At 31.8% G+C, this 24147-nt stretch overlaps 1 protein-coding gene across 1 annotated transcript in view; it reads right to left on the bottom strand.

Moving 5' to 3' along the window:
• Positions 1-1069: 1069 nt before the first annotated feature.
• LOC111000144 (heme peroxidase 2) overlaps positions 1070-24147 on the bottom strand; it is a 30936-nt gene continuing 7858 nt past the window's right edge. The window contains exons 2-24 of the mRNA XM_022269498.2: positions 18132-18287; positions 17630-17787; positions 16965-17131; positions 14212-14281; positions 13578-13707; positions 11970-12162; positions 11382-11519; positions 10607-10836; positions 10050-10175; positions 9297-9449; positions 8735-8910; positions 8105-8240; positions 7402-7673; positions 6876-7049; positions 6508-6684; positions 5531-5734; positions 4514-4756; positions 3737-3921; positions 3282-3550; positions 2574-2723; positions 2221-2367; positions 1597-1753; positions 1070-1257 (exon numbers count right to left, since the gene is read on the bottom strand). Coding sequence (XP_022125190.2) covers positions 1075-1257; positions 1597-1753; positions 2221-2367; positions 2574-2723; positions 3282-3550; positions 3737-3921; positions 4514-4756; positions 5531-5734; positions 6508-6684; positions 6876-7049; positions 7402-7673; positions 8105-8240; positions 8735-8910; positions 9297-9449; positions 10050-10175; positions 10607-10836; positions 11382-11519; positions 11970-12162; positions 13578-13707; positions 14212-14281; positions 16965-17131; positions 17630-17787; positions 18132-18287 — 3994 coding nt within the window. The 3' untranslated portion in view covers positions 1070-1074. The remainder of the gene's footprint in view (positions 1258-1596; positions 1754-2220; positions 2368-2573; positions 2724-3281; positions 3551-3736; positions 3922-4513; positions 4757-5530; positions 5735-6507; positions 6685-6875; positions 7050-7401; positions 7674-8104; positions 8241-8734; positions 8911-9296; positions 9450-10049; positions 10176-10606; positions 10837-11381; positions 11520-11969; positions 12163-13577; positions 13708-14211; positions 14282-16964; positions 17132-17629; positions 17788-18131; positions 18288-24147) is intronic.

Here is a 24147-nt window from a genome sequence, read left to right on the forward strand (position 1 = left end):
TTTGGTGTGATGTGCTACTGAATGTTTGTATTTGAACTTAAAGTGCCTGTAAATAGTTTTTAAATAACTTATAATATAAATAAAAGAATAAAAAAATTATTAAATTATTATATTTCTAAAATTGTACAAAAACTAGAACTAATTACAACTAAATATCAAAAGCCGCAAATTTACAAAACAGAGGCAGTGTATAAATGAATTATTTTAAATTCGTTAACTTAAAGGTTGTAAAAATGGTAACACAATGGTACATGTTTTCGATTTCAATAGATTAACTATTCATAGATGGTAACATTCGGTTTATTGTCAATTAAAGCTTATAATGGCTGATAAATTGATCAAATCATGCCGATAATACAAATTGTCTAAAACTACGACTTAGTAGTTTGTACTTAATAAAATATTTCATACAATATACAAATTTTGCGAAAATATATGAGTATTATATTTTCACGCAATTTGTTTATGTATAGAAATGTTTAATTAATTAAATATTATTATTAAGGACGGAGCACCGATTACTATATTATAGGTGAGATATATCACAATACTTCCCAATTTTATTGTATATTAAAATACTTGTGTATATAAAGGTAAAACAATATCCAGTCCAGGAAAAATATATAAATTCACATGTAGTTGACTCTCATTTGGTTCAAGAAACTTTTCTATAAATTAAACCTTGGTGAATTGACTTAAGGTTATTTTTTATATGGCAGCCTGAACGCTTTACGGTACTTTCGTTTTTGCATACAAACAAATTAGATTTATATAAATTTCATCCCCTAACCCTTTTTGAAAGAGTCAATTGTCGCGTGCGATTGACAGTTCTAAACACTGTGACATTTCCTTGTTTGTAGTTCGATGTTATTTTTCGAAAAAAGAGCAATGATTTCTATTCATTATGGTGCAAGTTTTTTATTTTTACAGTTCTAAGTTTTAGGCCAATGTTCTTTATACTTGTTACAAAGTGGGCTATAAATAACAAACGCGAGTGACCGTCGAGTGAATACTTAGAACTTTTAATTTAGAGGTTCAACGTTTTTTTAATTGTTTTATTTCTAACTCACTTACTCACTTAGCGATAAATCCAGTTAAGTCCGGGAAATTGAAGTTAATATTGTGTCGCCTCGGTGGTCTACCCTGTGGGGCGGCGCCACATTGCGCCGTACAGACGTCATCGCGTAGAATTGCTTCACGCGGCCATTCGCGGGACAATTGCGCGCAGTCCGTTATGCGCAAAGATGCGCATTGAGCCTGGAATTTAAAAGTGCTGATTAACTGCGAAATTTTTTTTGAACTAAAGAGCAAATGATAAGGAAGTATTAAGGAATTGTTAAATCACATAAGGTCTACCAAGTATTTGGATTGCGATTTTTTATTTTGATAGTATTAAAAGTAGTTTCTGCGTGTAATATTTCTAATAAATGAACTATACGTGTCAGACCGTGCCAAGACCGTGTTGTCTTCTACCAACAAAAATTTCACTTTATTGTCAACAAGTAGTTACTCATATTGAAACAAAGGAAGTAGATTATATAAATGTAGTATGTAGTATTTGCGGAATTAAATACTAATATAAATAGCATGACTCACCCCTTCAGCAGTACAGATACATGATGTACAGGGTGATGGGAAGGCAGAGTCGCCTAAGGGTACAGCGCGTCCCGCTATTAAACAGCCTTGTGCTGAATTTTCCCGCCACGCTGATAGGTCCAACTTTGGCAGCGACGCGCAAGAAACGCGAGGGTTTCTGAAAAAATTATAGACATTGCAAATTGGTCTATGTACTAGCTAATAGAGACATGAAGGCAAGCATTTAACTTTCTCATTTGTCTAGTAATGTTTGATTGTGGATCAAAACCAATGTAAACAATTTAAAGTCGCTATTGGGATTTTTTAAGGACAAATTGAATGGTGAATTAATCCATTTTACTTTAAGCGGCCTCTGGGCTTCTCACGGATTTGTAGTTATTTCTTTAAATCTTTGAAAATTTATATCATAAATGTACTCTAAGTGTGAAAGAGTTTTTAGAATCCATACAGTAGTTAATGAGTTTTGATGACAAACATAATATATTATAAGTTCCAAAAAAAACTTACAACAAACCACAAGAAAAAATATCCTTAACATTTTTACATCACTTATTGGAACATAAAACAATTTGATTATAAATAATGATTAAAAATTAAAGAAATATGGTAACTAGATATACTTACAAGAAATTGCTTGGTAAGTCAAAAGCAGCGCGTTGTATATCTGTGGGAACGTCAAAGTTATCACAAAGGACCTTTGACAGAGTGGTTTTTCTAATCTCGGCCAATTGTTGCTCTGTGAATCTGGCTGCTGGGTTATCGTTTTCATACCTAGAGTAAAATATAAAGTTTAATAATACCGCATCATATACTATTATGTGTAAAATATAACGTTATTTATATTATATATGTGAAATTGTCACTTTACAAACATTTGTGTACCTAACACTGTCCAAACAAGTTAATTATTCAAAATAATATTTTACAAGTAAATTGTATACGCTTTTATAAAATCATAAATGTTTTTAATATCTTACCAGAATCGGTCACATTTCCTAAGCTGACGGAACTGTATAGCAATAATACAGGCGAAAGTGGGTCCTACGAGACCTCCTTGCAAAGGCCGCTCACTCATTCCTCCGGGGAATAGATCGATGTCGTCTACAGTGGGATAAATACGCTTAAACCTGAAAAAAATATTTTACTAAAAATATTTTTTTTTATAAATGTGAATTTGAAATACCATATTTAGAATCCTCTAGATAACTTATTGACAGCCTCCGCTTGAGAATTATCAACTGATTTATTGAATGTAAGAATTGAAGAATTACTTATCATATTCTCTATTTAATATTTGATAAGATATTAATTGAGAAAAGGCAAGACAAATCTTAAAACTAAAAAATTACTGAGACGTTTTAGAACATGGGCGGGTATTTATTACATTGGTAAATCAACATATGCTAATCATTAATTAAAAAAAAACATGCTTATGTATAGGTACAACTAACTGTATTATGTTATTTTGGTTAAAAAATGTTTCTCATGCACGCGTTTTGTTAAAAGTCTATGTGAGACATAACTATTTAACTCTATTAGTCAAAGTTACAAGACAAACCTAATAAATAAAAAAAAGAGAAAAAATAAAAAATTGTATCATATCCTTATATACATTGCCAGAATTTATACAAAGAATATTTGTAGCAATAAAAAAAACATACCTATCAGTTACTAGTTTTGTTTACCTTGCAATCACTTCATCTGGTATCTCACGCGAAAGGTCTTCAAAGGATGTCGCTCTCTTCAGGTTACACAGAGCTCTGTAGTTATTGTAACTTGGTATTCCGTGGTCTCGAGCCCTTTGGATGTTGAGGGCAACGAGATCTATTCCCGAGAAAGGAATCTTCCGGTCCTCAAAGAGATGGTTGGTTACTTCACCAGTGATGAACTGGTCGAGGGTTTCCATTGGTGTTGATGCAAGACCACGCATCAGCTCGTCTACTAAAGGTGGGTGCTGGAAAGGATTTTCTTGTTTTATTTTATTAATGGAAACTTGGTGAAATTTAAAAACAATGGTTTCGGCTGTATCAAGCCTATTTTATTTAAAAAATGTTTGGATTTGTTTGTTCCTGATTTGTCATCAGGAAACAAAAAAAGAAAAAAATATATAATTAGAACTTTTTTTTAAGTCAAAACTTACGTTCATAAACATGTCGGGCCTGAAGAATCCATCTCGTAGTAAAATGGGTGGGTCCACGGGTTGATATGTCGGTGACAATCTTGGCAGATGCGGTCTTAATAATGAGTGTCCGAATCTGAATGATGCAGCGGCAAACTCATTCACCATAGATGGGTTGCAGGTTGGAGAGTATTCTTTGTAGTAACCTGATATCGTCAAATAGATTACATTATTGGTTCACTGCAGTTGGGGATTTTAGCTATTTGTTTACCCTACCCTACCAACAAGTGGTTTAAAAAATATGGTATTTTTTATAGAATTAAAAAAAATCGGTTTCATTGTTATTTTTTTACATTCAGCTCATAAGTTTATATCAAACTTTTATAGGTAACTTTTGCTATTTTTTTAATTTGATAGGAGTCGAACTTCTCTTATATACAGTTTTGATTGGTTTACTACGATCTAAATTATGAAGACTAAAATATGTTTTTTTTTTCAAAGAGATATGACCTATATACATGGTAATAATCCAGTGGCATAACAGCTCTATATAAGTCTTGGCCTGATTGCATCTATTTCTTTTATATTTTCATAGACTAGTAGGTGATTAGACTTCTGCCAGACATTAGACAGACAGACAGACAGACATTATCGATTTTTGGATGATACATGCGTGTTTCCTTTGCTGTATAGCTCTATATATAATACCTATGTATTATAAGTAATGTTTGCGATAACTATTTAGTTATTATTTACTTAAACATTTTTACCTATTCGTTAGAAATATGTTTCACTAACCTGAAGGCAAAAGCTTGAGTCCATACAGATTGACAGCGTTCCAAGACAACAGTCTCGGAAGGAACTCATTGTATATTACGTGACTTAGTTCAGCCGAAACTATACGACGGGCGTGTTCGAATAGTAAATCGGCGTCCCAGTGCGGGTTAACCCCTCTAAGGCCTTCCACTATGCGGTTGTGTTCTCTCATCCAAATTGTGTGCAGTGCGGTCAGACCTGGTTGCTCGGACGCTCTACCGTCACCTAGGAAATATATTTTGTAGTTTATAAAAATTAACTTCAAATAACATATGCATAGTAAAATTTTCTCTTAGTGTGATCAAATATAATAAATTGATGAAACCTTTGTAGCTTAAAATATTTGTATAGTAAATTATTTACCTTGTTTTTTAAATAAATTTATTAGATTCATAAATTTGGAATTATGACTTTATTTTATATTTAGTCATAATTAGATTGTTTTTGTTTTTTGGCTCCAATACTTCTCTACCGAATAAAAATTATTTCATCATCGGAAGCCCACTATATCTCCGTTACAGATTATATATTTTCAAAACGTTACAGATCAATATAAAATTTTTAATCAATAAATATAAATCGCATAGGCTATCGAACTTCCCACATTGTCAAACAAACGTTGGCACAAAATACATAATAGGTTATGTCGCCACCATAATGATATTGCACAGAGTTTTGACATTTTTCATGGTTTGCTGGCCTCAGCTAAGAGTAGAATTAGGACACAGTACCGATAATTTCTTTTCTTGGTTCAAATAGTTTAATTATTTACAGTTTGTATTTTTAATTTTTTGCTTGTTCGTATTAACACTGTTTATTGTATCAACTTGATTTCTCTAGTCATGTCCACAGGACGACATCGCTTTTTATATGTAATGTATTTTGGTATGTGTTTGTCCTAATTTTGTGGTCCAAATAAAAAAAAAACTTATTGACAATAGAGCAAAGTGATGTTGCAGTTTTATATAAAAAAATACATATTTATTGAATAATTCTCACCAGCGATAAAACAGAATCCACTAGGCGCCTTACATTCGGGATGGCTGTCGGTTCTCGGAAGCAATTCCCTGCCATTGTGAGGATTCGTGGTCGCATTAAGGCGTCCGTTGAAACCGCGCAATTTGCGGACAATACAAGGATTTTCTCCATATATTGCTGATGCGTCTATGAACGCTGTATTTTGATTCACTTGTTCCCTAGGTCCTGAAATCATTAATAATATTATTCAAATCCAAAACTGGTACTACTAGTCAATTTAAAGTTTCCAAAAACCGGAAAACAAATAAAAAAAAGTGTGTAAGGCGTATGGAAAAAACTAACTAGAATGCAGTAGTGATTAACGATAAATATTAAAATAATTGAAAAAGATTTTATTTAAATAAATAAATAATTAGTAAATACTATACCGTCGTATATGAAATTGATTTAAAAAGACCAAAATAATATTTATTTATTCACACTGTTTAATTGTACTGTTACGAAACACGTGTTCTAAATATAAAAATACTAGAATATACAACTATAACATAGTTATCGATTTCCATGCCAACTAGACCTAACTTAACGATGTCGAATTTAAGTGTTGGTGTGCGCCCGCATCGGAAAAATTCACTCTCATCATTTTTCTCCATTGCGCCAAAAGAAGTTTAACTTCAAAAATATAATAGTTTTTGCAATGTGTAATGGTTTAAAACCTAAACAATAGATTTAAAATAGGTTAGTGGCTCTACAGCCTTTTTAGTTCTGAGCCTCTGATATCTATGACTGTTTATATATATATTATGTTAAGTATAACGCCCATGGACATTGGACACTGTCAATGTGAGAGGGCTGGTAGGTGCATTGCAGGTTGCATTAAAATTGGTACGCTCTTTTCTTGAAGGCGACGTTAAAAATTCACATAGAACCTTAGACTTTTTTTGAAAGTTGGTTAAAAAGGTCAAACACATATGATTGATTTAGGGTATTTAACTTACCAAGCTGCTGCTGTCCAGGCAAACTTCTCATGAACGGGAAGCAAAGACGTTCCCCAGATGTAACATTTACTTCGGGGTAATAATGGTCCCCGCGGGGAACAGGGAACGGGTTGCATTCAGGATGGACCGTCCTTGCAGCGTCACATGAACGACAGTCTGGGATTGACTCGTGGAAACCTACGGGAAAAAAGTTATTGAGAAAACTCGAAAGAAATATATTTTTAAATTGAGTATGTAAAGAAAACTTTTCATCACGAAAGCATTTATTAACTGAAAGAATTAACAAAATCAGTTCAGTAGTTCCAGTTTTTCAAACAAGCATACAAGATATTTGTAATAATAATAAATTAATGTATGTAAGCACTTACCTTTATGTATAGGTGTCATAGTGAGTTCGTGATCCACGATTTGCGCGAACTGCATCACCATGAGGGTATACCGTGTATGAAGATTGGAAATGTCAGGATGTATGACAGTTGACACCGTACGGGGGGAAGGTAGAGGGGTACCAGTCACTGTGTTTATGCGGGGACGACTTACGCCTGGAATAATATTATATGTCAAATTAATAAAAAAAAAATATTATTATATGTTATTGTGACGAGTGAAAATTAAATATATCGTTTAATTTCTAAAATTATTGCGTGAGGGTGTATAATTCTGTCGCCATAGGTCAGAATATGATAAATGCAATTTAATTACTTTACAGGTCAAGCAATTAAATTATTAGGAAATATTGCAGGCACTATTAAAATATGAAACACTCAATATACTTATACTTCATACTGATCATATCATTGTCTGATCTATGACCACAGAATAAAAAGACAAGATTATGGTAACACTAGAACCTATAAATCAAGCTATAAATAATAAAGAGTGATATAAACTCACCATCTTCATACACTGGTGGCAGTAATCTTGCAAAGGTCGTCAAACCTTTGCCCAAACTAGGATTTCTCAAATTATTGCAATGTCCAGTGTAAGTTCTGAATGGAGAATTAGCATCACATGGTCCAGAATCATCACATTGGGGCTCGATCGCTGGACCTAATTGATCAGATCCAAGGAAACTGCTGATGTCAACGGACTGTAGAGAATCGACGAAGTCATTTGAGGAGCCGAAACCGAGCGAGTCGCCGAACACCTGACGTTTGCGACGACGTCTGTAAATTATAGTTGTTGTAACTTCTGCGACCCTAGTACTTCTTTATTACGGAAGCGTTAAAAGTTTGGGGCAGATACATTTTTCTATCTGTTTTATATAGAGATTCAATTATAATTGTTACAATCAATGCAATAGGCGGATGGAATCAGTTTTTAAACGGTTTAATTTAAAAATCCACTGTAACGAGAATATAGTACAAGTAACTAAACGATAAATAAAAACGATTTTGCATGATATAAACAATTTATATTGAATAAATTATACATTTATTTTAATATTTAAATTTTTCATCACTCATCTTTTAATCATCATCCTACATCACGTTTAAATAATAATTTAATATATAACAACATACCATACTTGTCTTTAAACATGTATACTATAATATTGTTAATTATTTATATTTATAAGCTAAAATAATTTACTCACCCATTCACAGAGTTAATAAGCTCATTAGTTGCAAATTCGAAGAAGAGTGAGGTGTTGGCGAGTTTCAACGCATATTTGTTCGCTTTGGAAAACGACGCTGCTGTACCCACTGGTGATTTGGGGTCTGCACCTCCACCTGTAAATTATCCAATATAAATAAATTATTTATTACAGAATTTGATATATTTATGTCACAGTAAAGTGGTTAAATCAGAGAGTTGATTGAATTTCTAGACAGTTAATTAAAGATCGGTATTCAATCGGTTTATGATATAGAGGCGATGAAAACTTGGGTAAATTGGTACAACAGAAGGCAAAGATCATGTGGCCGATCAAGTAAAAGGCGCATCGTCTTCAAAACTATACACTGTCCAAAAAATCGGTGGAAACTAATTGTTCGCTTCAAATGTCTCCTTGTTGACGCTCAGATATATACCGATTGAAGACAGAAAGGAAACGCAAGACTAGGAGTGAATACCTATTTTCGGAGACTAGATTTAAAAAAACTTATATTAAAGTATAAAAATGGGAATTTATTATGTAACCTGTTGTGTATTTTATTCAAGATATTGTTAAGTCTATTGTATAATCGGAATGTTGTAAATTAAAAGATCTTAAGGTAATACTTACGACTCTCCCAAAGCATATATTCAAGTTTCTTCCGATCAGCCATTTCCTGTTTGGCCTTCTCCAAGGCTGTGGCAAGGGTGTCTTGTGTGAGTCTTTCCGCCGCACGAGCCCCGCTTTCGTCCTTCCATACGGACAGTTCCAAACGACCGTGTTGACCACAATTTTGTGCCGCGTTTCTGTTAAGAATGTGTAATGATTTTTACTTTCTCAACATAGTAAATGTTATACTAGATATTAAAAGGTATCTCGATATATATATTAGAATGAAGTAACGACTTATCATTTCGATATTATAAGATACTATTTTAATGTAGACAAACAATTAATGATTTAATAAAAGATATGGATTTTCTAATCTAGCTACTTAGAAGAAAATTGTGTTACCTAAATTGACACACACAAAACGAATTGATAACATTATACATTGGTATATATATAATTGTATTGGTATTTAGTAATTTTTATAATATACATTGGTATATGATAAAAATTACTTAGCCTTTTGTACATTATCACAAAAAATATGGTAAACATATGTTAAAACGATATTTCGAAAACTCACAAGTAAGGATCTTCCTTAACAAAGACTTTCGGTTGTATGTTGGTAAGAGAGTCATCATTGGCACAGAGTAGACCAGCAAGGGAGACTTTTCTGATCGCTCCGAGTTGTTCTGGCATAAATGATGATGGTGGTATGTCATTTTCATACCAAAATCTGTAAAATAATACATTATTATTTACTTTATAGTCATATCATGTGACTACTGGATTACGATTTATATCGATTTTAGATTATACTATGGGGTTTAAAGTACTTTATGGCCCTTTTTAATGGGGTGCTAATTTTTTAACTTTACAAACATATTTTTATATTTTTGGAATGATGGCGTCGCCAGCCGATTATCAGGTGCTGGGAAGCAGAAGAAGTAGGAACTGAGGATGGGTATGAATTTAAGCAAGTGAAATCTTATATGTGGTATTGATTGTATAATAAAGAAAACATGTAAATTTGGTAAAGAATAAAAAAAATTAAACATTCTATTTTATAAAACTTTTTTTTAAATTGGTTCGTAAAAAATACAAATTGATTTAAAAAAAGTTTTTCTATTCTCTCTTCAGAAGCGATTTCTATTCTCTATTCTTAATAAAGGCAAATTATGGTCAATGTATTGGTGCGTATTATATAAATTGCAGACTGAAACACTTATGAAATTCTTATCTGATACACAAGCCGTTTTTATTTAAAAAACTGTTATTTTTTCACAAATTCTATTAATGGGTGTTTCTTACATGAGTATTAAAATAATTATATCACCTGTCACTCTTCTTGAGGTTGGCAAACTGCATTGCGAGTACACAAGCCAAAGTTGATCCGATGACAGCGCCCGTCGCCGGCTTCTCCATGGCCCCACCCACCATTAGTTCAACGTCTTCAGCATTTCTAAAGATTTTATTTTAATAATATATCTATTACGTTTATAGTATAGTTTCTTTATAAATTATTTCTTATCTATATTATTACGTTTATATTATAGTTTTCTGATGCAAAATAAAAAAATCCAAATTTTCAAATCACTTGTCAATAGTTTAAAGTCTGTATAATATACTAACGCCGTGGCATAGGACGTTTAACATTCTAAGTTCGATTCCCGGCGATACAATATTTTTTGGGGTTTCGTAGCCAAGGCACTTCAAGAATAAGAGCTTAACAACGTTACTAACCTAAAATAGCTAGGTTAATATTTAAATTTTTCATTTACTATATTCATTCTAATTCAAAATAAATATTTTTTTACGTATTATTATAATGATAACCATAACCAATACGGAGCATTTATTTTTTATACCAGAACATTGTATACATTTATTTACCTGTACATATCCGCCATCATTTCCTGCTGAGCCCTATCGAAGCCCAATTTTTCAAAATCTCCATACGATTTTACAGAAAGCATTGGCTCGCACATTCTCAGTACTCGTAAATACGTGGGTACTCCGTGATCCCGATTTCTTTTGAGGTCCCATTGAGCGGTTGGCGGTAATTTTGACACGCTATGAGCAGTCGTTTGAACTAAATCTTTAACTGATATTGTTTCGTTGATCTATAAAAATAATTTAAAAAAAAATGTATTGCACTTATATACACAAATATATATTAAAATACTTGTAGGAACAAATCTGAAAACTGAACCAATTTTATTGAACAAATAATAATAATAGATACTCTTACGAAAAGGACATAACTTTAGTAATAATGAAATATTATCCATTTCTAACAAATTCATGTAAAAGTAAATGCATACAAATTAGAAACTTTACACTAATGACATATATTTTTGTTATTTTACTGCATTATTTTTCATACATATTAAAAGTGCTAACAATTTAGCTTTTTAAATTATATTTTATTTTCATACTCAACATCGCTCGCGTAAACATTTTTTTGAAACATACCTCCCTATGTCTTCACTTAGTCACCTAAAGCCTTTATAGATTTTTTCTCAAAGATTTATCGAAAAGTGTCTCAAAGCTATTTCTATACAAAATCATAATCGAATCAGCGTAAACAAATTCAGTTACGTGTTGCATTTAAAACAAACTTTAGACAGTGTAAATTAAATATAGACCTAATTTTATTAAAACATACCAATTTCTCATTCATCATAGCGTCGAATATGGGCGCAACGGAAAGGATCTCCGCGTATGCGCCCGCGCGGTTTGCACTGGAGTAGCCTCGCCAGAATCCCAGTGACGTCAGCTTCAACTCGGCTTTGGCCATACCAACCTTAACAATAAGGAAATATGTTATGTAAAATACAATGAGATTTTATTCTTCTATCCGACAGCATCGTCTGTACTTTCACTGTAGTAAAGTTAAAGTTAATTAATGTAATTAGTATTTTTTTCTTTATGCAGCTGTATTTAAATGATACGACTTAAATCATGTGCCCAATTTATATAGTGCACAGTTTTGTACGTAGTCTTTTTTGTAATGCTTCCAGTAAAATGACAATACTAAGGACGCACATTTTGCCGTATATATAAATATATTTATATATTTAAATATATCTATATATACGTTAACGGCAAGATACTTGCCGGTAAGTACACGACAGTATTACATGGACACGTGTTACTCATGTTAAAAAGTATATATAAATATGTACCTATAAAACCTGGAAAACATACAATAAACATTTTATAGAAATTTGAGGAATTTTAAAAATATTCTTACCTCGCCCAATAAAACAGGTAGGAACTCATTGTATGTAATATGTTGTATGATGGCTGCGAGCGCTCGTCTACTCTCCAAGAATATCGCGTTATCTTCCCAGAATGGATTCAAGGAGTATAGTTCACCAGCTATACGATTGTGTTCTGCTAATAAAGCAGTGTAAAGGGGCGCTGCAGGGGTGCCATCGTTACACCTGTAATAAATAAAAAACTCCTGTGGATATTGTTTAGAAGTACTAAAAAAAGGTCAACGAAAATGGCTCGCTCTAATAACCATATGTGATGTTTTACTTCTTTCACCTCAAGATCTTCAAACAACAATATAGGACATGTGTTGCTCACAGCAACGTAGAATAAATTATGAATTTAATTAAAATTTTCGCTCCAACTTAAAACTTTACCTCAGACGCCACAGTACATAACAGCTTAACCATTTATATTAAATGAAAACATTATTTCATATTAATATAAAAGAAATGTAACAATTCAGTCTTATTCAAGTCGAAATAGCTATTAAATACTACGTTATATCATATTTGTTATAGTAATTTTGGCCAAGTGGTTTCTGCATGCGATTTTCATCTCTAAGGTCGCAGGTTCGGTTGCTGGCTGTGTACCCGTAACCTTTCAATGTGCGCAGGCGACCGGTGAAGAAAACTTCGTAGGGAAACCGACTTGCATTAGACCCAAAAAGGCAGCTTGTATCAGTCACAGAAAGCTGATCACCTGCTCAAGATCATGATCATGAAACAGATGCAGATCACAGATGCATCTGAGCCTCAGACCGAAAAAGATTGTTTTTTTATTTTATTATTACATAATTTTTACCCAGATATTTTATTTAAACAATTAATTCACATACCCGATTGCGTAAACGCCTGTGTTTAATATATATTTTATATTTTAGATCAGCTAACTAGTACTTATGTTGTCCTTGTTCAAACACATTGTACTCAAAGATTTACAGACAATGACTAATTAAGAATTTGATTTACCCGCGATATGATAACAGTTTTATACGTTTTCGTAAGATACGAGTGTGTTCTGAAAAGAACAGTTTTGTCAGCGTTATCGCAAGGCTACAATGATATCGAAGTATTCTCAGGAGAACACACTCGTATCTTACGAAAACGTATAAAACTGTTCTTTTCAGAACACACTTGTATCATAACGAAAACGTATAAACTGTTCTTTTCACAACAATTTATTCATGTATCAACGATATAACGTTAACAGCTAATTTAGTCACCTACAATCTGTTTTTATATTTTTATGTTTGTTAAATCCTAAAAAATCTACTTGGTTTCACTAAAATTTTGAAAATTAATGAATGATGAAACTACTCGGCTGAAAATAATTGTTTATTTTATTTGTAAAATAATTTAGGGCCAAGGGGGCTCCTGTCCTTTGTTGATCTGAGGCTTGAGGCCGGAGTTTGCCCAAACCTATTAATCCGGCCCTGTTTCCACTATCACAAACAGTAACATTTATAATTTTTAACTTTGAACTTCTAGCCAAATTGATTTAATCATTTTGGTCTATCACAGAGTTTAATGTTAATTAAATCTAACAACATCCGTGAGATAAGTCGTGATATATGAAGGCTTACTTTCGACACGACGCAAGGTCGACTTTGCCAGCGTCGTACAATCGCAATGAGCGTAGTTCCTTTTCGGAGCTTCCGTATATGGCAGAGCCGTCGAGCACAGATGTAGCCAAATTCATTTGTTCTCTGTGTTCTGAAATAAAATACAGATCTCAGTTTGTGACAAATGCACACGTACAGGGCACATTGCTCTGTGCAGTATTCTTAAAGTGATTAGTCTATCAACTCGAGGTAGTTATTGTTTCACCAAGAATCGTGCTCGTTCTGAATCTATTCACCGTCCGAAACTGTCGACCAAAGTTATACGAACGTATGTTTTCTACGAAAGGCTATAATTTCAGTTTCTCATTATAATAAGGTTTAATATTAAATTGAGTTAATATACACGTACTATTTAAAAACCTTCTGGAGACAGGTATAGAGCAATTAGTACTATGAACAGCAGCAGAAATAGGATTTCGCTCAGAAACGGTTAATATAAATAATAATCAAAAGTAAAATTATAAGATTCATTATTGTAATTAACTAATATATTTAATAAAACCAATAACTGAAAATAAAAATTTGCTAGATTACTATTATAAGGAATAAAATATTAAAGGCTTTTTTATTTAATCGGATTATAACAATTACTCACCAAAATTGCAAGAATCTAAATTCCTTGCTGGCGCCGATCTTAGGTATTTACAATCTGACCCGTCACATTTCTGAAATAAATAAACAATTTACTTTATATTAGAAACCGATGTTATTTATTTTCCCTCTAACTGATCGCATTATAATTTTATTCTTAAATTATAATATAATCTTTTTATTCTCTAAAAAGTTATATTTATATTTATTGCGTTAGCATAAAAATGTTTTTAACGAAACACAAAATATATACATAATACATAAAATATATATAATAATACGTGTATTCATATTAGATTTCGCTATTCTAAATAAATTAATATTTAAATACAAAGAATATTATAATTTTCGTTTCGACAATCTAAGTAAAATTATAAATTTATTTAAATAATATACAGTTTATGAAAATGGATTTGAAGAGTGAATGTATCTAGTAATAGTTAATTTAGACTATTTTCTTAGGAGAATGTATGTTTTCCAAAAGCAGATATTTTTTCTATTTCATACAGACTTGGTTGGATTATATATTTAAGTTTTTCACCGCCTTGTAATAAGCCAGTGGTGCCTTTTTAAATATAAATTACTTCCAAGTTTAGTAGAACCAAAAAAAATTTGAATGTTGATAAAACTTATAAGATCACCGCATATACGCTGAAGCCGGCGCTGCCACAGACTATAAAGTATAGACGGCTTACGCCCGAACCCAATAATTAATCCACAATATCAGATTGAAAACAATGTTAGATCAGAACGTGACAGTCGATCAATCTCCTATCTGCATCCTAATAACCAAACTCTACAAAGACAATTCATTTTTGGCGACACATAGAATGCAATCTATTCGCTCTTTACACTCATATTTGATAATAAATATAAACCAAATAAAGTAAATAAAACCGTACAAATAATACTAAAATATACATGTCTATGATTAAAACATATCAAATAGCTTTTTAGTTATTTTAAAAACTGGTATATGTTAAAATCTTAAGATTGGCACAGTTTAAATCTCATTTTCATACAAAAGTCTATACACATACACCGATCCGACCTACCATGGATAGCATATATCGACAGATGGCTATAACAATCTGTCGATTGGTTATTGGCACACGTTTATTAATATCTTGATTAAGATGTCTAACTCAGATTGTCAAAAATGGATTGAGATAGGTTATTCGGTTTGTGCGTTAGAAATCTAGTCCGTATCGTAAATATTCTAATAGTATTAAATAATATAACTAAATAAAATTAGGCACGAATAAGTAAAATGATTATTAGTTTAATACATACTAATCATGCATTAAATTATGTTATTATAAGTTCCTTTAAAAATGTACGATTTATGTTTAATTTAAATAATTGTATATAAGAGAACTTAACGTTAAAAAGCCTTGATCTTTGAAACTACTCATTAGCATAACGAATATAATAACATTAATAATTATATTAAGTAATTTTCTATTTTTTATTATACGCTAAATGTTAAATTAGCGAAAAACTCTTTTAAAAATTACAGACAGTAGAACGAACGAAAGACCGAACGAAAATCATTCATAACTTCTATAATACATATCACATTCCAGTTGGTAATATGATACGAGGAACTAAATTGTCTGTTATGTCATAACTTTCACTGAATACCTGTTCGATGTAACCTTTCTATATGCGATAATGCGACCCCTCGAACTATCACGAACTTATTAACAGCGTAGGCATTTTATTTTTAAACTTAAGACATTTTATACAAATTATAAGATTACTAAAGTGAAACCATAAAGAATTTTAAATAAACGTTTTACATCACGGCTTCTTCCCGCCAATCTGTTTTGACGGTTAATACTTCGTTGACGGCAAGTGTAAGACTAGTGCTGGGCAGGCTGCCTCTAATTAATTTGATATATTTGTTTTAAATATTGTTTGATGATTTGCTTTTTTAAAAGAGTACCGAGAGTTTTTTACGCCGGCTTTTTCTCTCGGCCTACACCCTCTGTCTTTGCCGATGAGTAGGGATGCCTACAAGTTCGAATTGATTGACGTGGAATAAGTGATACCTAGATGATCTTATGTTCCAAAATAAACGTATTTTATTTTTATTTTAATACTAGTTGTCGATTATTATCTGTCAAAATGATATATTGACTGGCCGTTAATAAAAATAATATTGAACAAAACATGATGATATTACACAGATTATTTTCTACAAATTGTTTTTTATTTAACACTTTTGAAGTGTCTCTGGGGCTAAGAGCATTCCGTTACCGCCTACGATTACTAGCTAAACAATTCGGGTTGGAAGGCGTAACTGGTATCGCAACGGAAATAAGTTTGCCCTTCCATTTGTCTACGGTTACAGTCCTAGTACTAACAAGTAAAGATCATAACATAATCAATATTAAGTCTAGCTACCTAGAATTACTATGTATTTCCAACCCATATCCGGTGGCCTTCTCACCACAGACTATGTTACCGCGTGATTGCTTACGACAATTTAATGGGAGACACCAAATTAATAGTTCTTGCGGAATGTTAAGCGTTAGCGCATGTAATTTGATTTAACAATGTAATTGAGGAGATCTCAAAGTATGTAGTTTGAAACTTATTTGAAATAATTTTAAATTAATTCATAGTGCGTTTTTTAGCATCTTGGTTGATATATTAGTAGTTCTTAACTGATTGACAAATATCTGATTTTCCGAACTCCAACTGGTACGACCGGTTCATTATATTTATACAAAATGTTATTTTTGTAATTACCTTATTTCCATTAGCCGTAGCTATGAGGTCGTCCATGATAAACTGTCCCCAAGCAGCCAGCATACTGGTAACGAAGTCATTGTCTTTGGGCTCAGCTAGTTGGGATACAGCCTGTACTGCCAAAGAGGCTTCTGGGATGTGAGGAGGTGATACTGGTGCAGATACACCTGCAATAAAAATAACACACTTACTCTGCCAGAAGGCTTGCTTTTGACCTTTTACTACTAAGCTATGTGTTTCTTAATTAAACGCTTAATCAAAATCAGTATTCATTAAAATTTTGTAGTGATTAACTATATGATAGCATTTGATTGAAGAAATGGCCTGGTTCTTCACATATTACAATAAAGACAATATTTTTAGATTCCAGTATTTTGTATTTTTCTTTTTCTATTTTTTATAAAAGTATGGTCGAGTTATTATATTATATTTTTATAGGTCAATAAGTATTACTTTTATACTTTAAATTCAAATAGTATAATATGTAAAAGTAAGTTCTGTATTCTCTATCATACGTTAGACTATTTAATAATAAATAAATTTTATTAGCGTCTTAGTATTAATCCAATTTCTTTATAAAGCCATAATGTGTAAGCCATCATATGCATATTTATAATCACAAAATTCTGTATGTATGTATAGTTTAGATTGTTTTTAATACATACCATCAGCATACTTCGGTGGAAGAAGGCGTAAGAAGACATCGCCTCGCCGGCCCCACGGCCGGTGTCTTACATTGTTGCATTCGCCACTTGCACTACGGTACTTGCTTGGGGGACACGGGGTATTGCTAGCCTCGTCTTCCTCTGATGAACAGTCTTGTCTGGAAATGTACAAATTTAAAGAAACTAAAAGGCGTCTGCGCATAAATAATTGTCAAACATTCAACACAATAGGCTAATTACACTCTTACCTAAACTACTATTTCTTATCTTTATGTACAAATACTGTACTTTATATGTCAAATTTACACACTGATGAAAAGATCAGTACTTTAGTTAAAACAGTGACATCAGACTAATTTTTAATAATTATTATTTAATTAAAATGAACTAATATTGTGCGAAACATATGTGTTACTTTTAAACGTAGAAAACTATATATTACGAGACCAAGCTAAATAAATTTCAAACTATAATGAAGAAAATAGATTAAATATATACTTACGGGATGTTTCCTCCTTGTGAGAATCTTCTCTCCAACGCCAGCGCCTCGCTGACAGCCCGCCGCAGATCACTTGGGACTGTCTGAACATTGCTTTCTTCCAGATTCTGTGCGTTTGTTAGTAGAAACAGGGCCAGAAACAGGAAACTTTGGCGTAACCTGCAATAAATGGAGCATGTAAATAATTTAATTTAAATGGTAATGTTTTAGTATGATAAATTACAAATATGTAGAAACAGAAAAGATGATAGAAACGTAAGAAATTTTACAACTATTTGTATTAATAGCAGATTTAAATTCCCCTTTAGTTTATTTTAATCGTTTAGATAGTATTCATTGATGTTTAGTAAAAGATGTTCTTCATTTTTAAACATTCACTATGCATTTCCTGTTTATGCTTTAATTTAGATTACGATTAACATCTACTTGTCTATTTATCAATATTGAGAATTAAATATATTATTTACATTTTAATTAATATAGAAAATACATAATGTGTATTTAAAATTAATGAGTACAAGAGGATATCTCAAGGAAAAATAGACTCGTATTCAATTTAACATGGGTACGCAAATGTCAATTATTTCATTAATTTAAATAATTCTACGTTAGACCAAATAATTTCTGTCAGATATACTCATCCAAGCTGAAAAAGCTTAATACCTTGAAAAGCCACGGACATCTATAGTCTATACCCAATTACAAGGTTACTAATATTTTCATTAACACATGCGTTCATATACGATTACGGCTATTTAGATCAACGACCGAACGCCGCACGAACCTTGGTGTAATTTACTAGTTCAAAGTCAATGAAGTGGTTTAATGACAGGAAAAAACTTCGTGAACGTACAATTATTACACTTTGTGAGTGTCTTACCGTTATTATTTTAAATTATTAAGTAACATCGTTAATTTAGTAGAAGCTTTTGAATAATAAATAGGCACGTATGGTGTAATTATTAGGTTTAATACGGAGTTGTTGTTGCAGTTCTATCATATATTAAAATGTTATTATAGAATTCATAAATATATTAATAGATATTATGTGTATCAAAAATTTGAGTATTTTATAGTTAGTAACATAAAAAACCACATACAAGCTCAAACATCAAATAACTACATTTACATTAACTTTATAATTGTAGTGTAAAAAAGTAAGCAAACTGAATCAAGTGAAAATTAATCAATACTAACAATTTTTCACTTATATTGAAAGTGTCTCAATTTTGAATAGTTATTGAGATGTCGCAAGAGGCTAATAAACTGTGGCCACAGTATTGCAAGATTGATCATTACCACGTGACCGGTCCAGGAAATGACAGAAATTTTACTGAAGTTGTGATAACTGGCATAAAGTAAAAGGTAAAAGAGCAAAGCAGTACAAAAATATATCGTTGATATTTTCAACGTTGCGTTCCATAATTGTTATTAAAAATATTTTTTAGTATTCTCTAAACTCAGTCCAATATTTGCATATATACATATTTAAATATTATTATGTTGGGCTGGATGATATTATTATTAAAAAGCAATAAACCGGAACTCCAAAAATCAAAATATGTAGCTAAAGAATTAATAATGTAGTATATATAATTTGTGTATTTTTTAAATCGGAAAGTTCCGTCCCTAATCCATTTAATAAATGTTTTATAAGAATTTGACTTTGAGTGAGTAGTTGTCTATGATAATAAATGTAGACATACATGAAGCAGAGACGTTCTCATTACGAGTTCTAAAATCAAATGTGTTTACATTCTGTAATTTTTCAATTCAATAAAGAAAATTCTAAATACGAATTAGAACAATTCATTTGTTACTTTTGATTTGATTGTTCTATATTTTTTTTAAATTGCCATTTATTTTGTAAATACTGAAGGAGGTATCGAAGTATACTTCCTATAGAAATGTATTTCCTATACACATGAATCTCTCAACTGTCACCGCAAATAACTTTCGTTATGTGAAGTAAGGTTCGGCTATTTGATACCGGTATCAAACTTTCTATTACAGTCAATGACATCGTGTATTAATTGTAATCTAACATGTTACACAATATCGATTACGATTTAAGCTAAGGGACGCGTCAAACTTCTAGCGTTCTAATTCCATTTATTATTAATTTAATGCGAAAATAATTAATTAATAAAAAAATAATTTAAAATTAACTTTTTGTTTTCAACAATGGACTTCTTGAACCAGTTGGACCTCGCGTAGTTTCTTAAGATTACTAGCTGCTTATTTATTACTTCGAATTATGAAAATTCACACAAACACAAAAATTAGTAACCATGAGACCTATTTCCTATAAAAAACAACCCAGTAAGGGTTAGAAGATGCAGAGTTATCACGGAACTACTAACGCGCCCAAGCTTTAAATTCGGTAATAAAACGAAAAAAGTTAGGTTGTGACTATACGAGTTAAATTGCCTTAATCGTAACTAAATTTTATTGTTAATTAGATGATGATGTCTATATCGAAACAAAAAAGCGGTTGCCCAGTCACGTGATAATGACCTCACGATCCGGACACCTGATGACCTCTAGGTATAAACATCCTGATCAATTCTCTATAAATGGAAACCATAATCATTAAAATAAAGACCGAAATACTTTTAATTTATCATCTGTGCACTATTATTATTAGTAAAACTTTCTGTGGAATATCTTAGTTTTTAGTTACTAATTAAGTTTATTTTTAGGTAGTATCGGCAGAAACATTTTTGGATAAATTAATATAATTAAATCTATTAAAAAAACATTTATGTATGTATTTACATAAATACCGCTACTAGTTTGACATCTTTTGAATACATTATTAAAATTAGTATATTATTACACAATGGTTAATACATGGCGTATATGAAGGCACTGGTTCGGCAAAGGAGGCAGATGAATCCGCCTCATGCTTAATTGAACGTTACATAAAATAAAATTATTTGAACATTACTTTGTTTTTAAACAATTTTATTTCAATTTTCAGCAAATTTGTTTTATTTAATTTAAGCGTTTTATTTAAGCGTTGCTGGTAATAACATAAAGTTGATTGCGTGAATCAATTAAATATTTTTTCTTTCTTTTAAAATTTGCCTGTTGTTAATAGTTTGATTTATAACAAGATAATCACGTGGTTTGAGTGTGAATTAGGACTCCTGTAGACAAAGCCTATTCGTGGGTAAATCTTTACAGTACACAATATTTATTTTTTGTTGTATTATGTAGGCCGTTTGATATCTACATCTTAAGTTGTATGGAGGCGTGTTTTTGCCTAATTAATTAATTTATTTGGTTGATATCGAGAATGTGTTTTACAACATTAACATTAACGGTCAAGCCATCTGTTGGGTTTGCCTATTTCTTATATTTTTAAAATAAGGAAAGGCGAAAGAACATGTTCTATTATAAATTATGAATTATTTTAGTTATAGTTTAGTTTTGTCTAATTAATTTCTTAGTTATACAATACAATAACCAACATTACAAAATAAGTTAATTGCGACGGTCCTCTCTATCTACTGGTTTTTTACGTTACGCACACAAATATTATTTTAACCATAGAAGAACCAAACAATATTAGCAGATAAAACTAGGAAATTAATGCCTCTGTTATCTAAGCCCAATAAAAGAGAAATTCATAGAAGGTCATAGGAAAATTTACAATTAAAGTTAATAGCACAGATTTTTTCGCAATAGGTTATGTAATGTTAGTAATAAATCTTCTAGCGAATGCTAGAAGGGAGCCACACAAATATTTAGTTGTATAACAAAAACGCAAAAACAGAATTTAATTTAGTTGTCAATAAAAGGTTACGAATTATCACAATCGAAATAATTTTGTGTCAGAGATCTTGCTGTCACCACACTCGTGGCGAATATATCAGTGTCAATAGTTAACTCATTAAATATGTTCGCTGCTCCCTCTATAATTTGTATTTACTTAGGTTCATGTTTGTTAGAGTCCATTATTTGTGCGTAGGTTTATTTTGCTTCACAGCACGGTGCAATCGGCCGTACTAGTAGCTGTTTACATAAGTAGACAGTGTCCGCAATATCACGTCATAATGACAATGGTAGCACATGAAATTGTAGGCTCTGTAGTCAGGCAGCGAAATTTTGGCTTCAAAGTTAAATATCTATGGTATATCTTGTATTTATTTAAATGAATGAAATATTATTAATATAGAAAAGAACATTTACACTATTTTACAACCTTTACGATAATACAAAACGTTATGCGGGTAGTATGTAACCAAAGTTATCTACACTACTTAGTAATCTAACTTTAAATCGATAATACATACATGTTCAGCAATTTTTTTTTTATTTAATTCATACCTAAAATCAATTCTATTCGTGAATGTGAGAAAGCATTTCAGAAGAATTGTATAATATAACAATACATCTAATTGAAAAAAGGAATCCATTTTTACGGTTTCTTTAAGTATATATATCCATAGTAATTATACGTGTGTTTTTCTATCTTAGTTAACGTTATGTTAAATATAATGTAGGCATGGTTGAGAGTATTTGTCATAACATACTACTGTAACCAATAATTAGTTATTGTTATTCTATGTACATACAATCGTAAATGTTCGATAAAGTACTGTAGCACGTAGCAATTAGCATGGTGGTTCTCGTGAAGCAATGTTCTTGCGAAAACAGTGCGAGGAAATGATTACTTCATCTCTCACAATACCGACCCTCCGAGTTAATACCGTCATGTTTTGAATCAATACGCATTACGTGTACAATATCGTACATACGTTTATAGCTAAAGATTATGTTGATGGCGCTTCTATTGAAAACTATTTTTGTATTCTGTATTCAGCCTAATTAAATATAAATTTTGAAAAACAGGTTATATAAATGATTAAACAATGGGCGGTTTTATCGCTAATAAGCAATGTCTGCCAAGGAACCCTAGCATAGTATAGCAAGCAAACCTATTTTATAGAACAGGGGGGAAATGGGTAGAAGGCTCACCTGATGTTAAGTGATACCGCCGCCCATGGACACTCTCCGTGCCGGAGGGCTCGCGAGTGCGTTGCCGGCCTTTTAAGAATTGGAAAAAGACCACGTAGGTCTTTTTGGACCGTAAGCCGAGTTGGTTCGGAAATACTTCAGAGGGCAGCTGGTTCCACAAAGTGGTGATGCGTGGCAAAATCGCTCAGTTATGAAACGGCGGACGTCGAGGTGATACGGGTGGAATTTCGTATTCTGTCTCGACGTCCGATGATAAAACTCAGCTTCGGGTATAAATCGCAACAACTCCAATGAACACCCTCCATGGTTAATAAAACCAATTTTAGAGTATTCCTGTAATGATGAGGCTTGAACCTCACATATTAAATTTGCCACTACGCTAACGGTGCTCCGAACAAATACCGCAACGATATATATAAAAAAGGTTTTAATTAATTAATAGAATACTGAGAAATACGGAACTACGCACAAAACATCCTTTATTGAGTCGGTGATAATTTCTACAACTTAACTGAAGTTGCAATTAAACTGTCGATAGTAACTGTCTGATTGATCATTAATTACTTCCTAACATTGTCGTGACCTTTGCGAGACAAGCGAGTTGTAAAAACACCTGGCTAATACACGTGGTGTAGAGTAATAAATGTAAAAGTCTCTGTGTATAATATTTATGGAATTTCACCTCTGGCACAAGTGCACAAGGTAAACCGAAAGAAGAAATTTTATCAATAAAAACTAACCCTGTTGGATAACTAGGAACATATAATTTGTGTGAGGTTTATTAATTTACTTCATGAAATTCAAATATTCACATTGGAATTATCCGAATACTAATTTCAGCATAAGATACGTCAAACAGCTAAATATTTTGATCTAGTCCTCTCCGTCCTTTTTTAATTCTATAAAGTTGATTGAGTTAAGGAACTCGTAGTTCATATGCCACTTTATTGATTTTAAAATGTAGGTATATATCGCAGCCAACTAGCTTAATTAGCCATTCAATTAACAGGCTAAAAGATGGTCAGTCAGTTGA

This window comes from Pieris rapae, chromosome 10 (assembly GCF_905147795.1).
Source record: "Pieris rapae chromosome 10, ilPieRapa1.1, whole genome shotgun sequence".
NCBI classification, from domain to species: domain Eukaryota; kingdom Metazoa; phylum Arthropoda; class Insecta; order Lepidoptera; family Pieridae; genus Pieris; species Pieris rapae.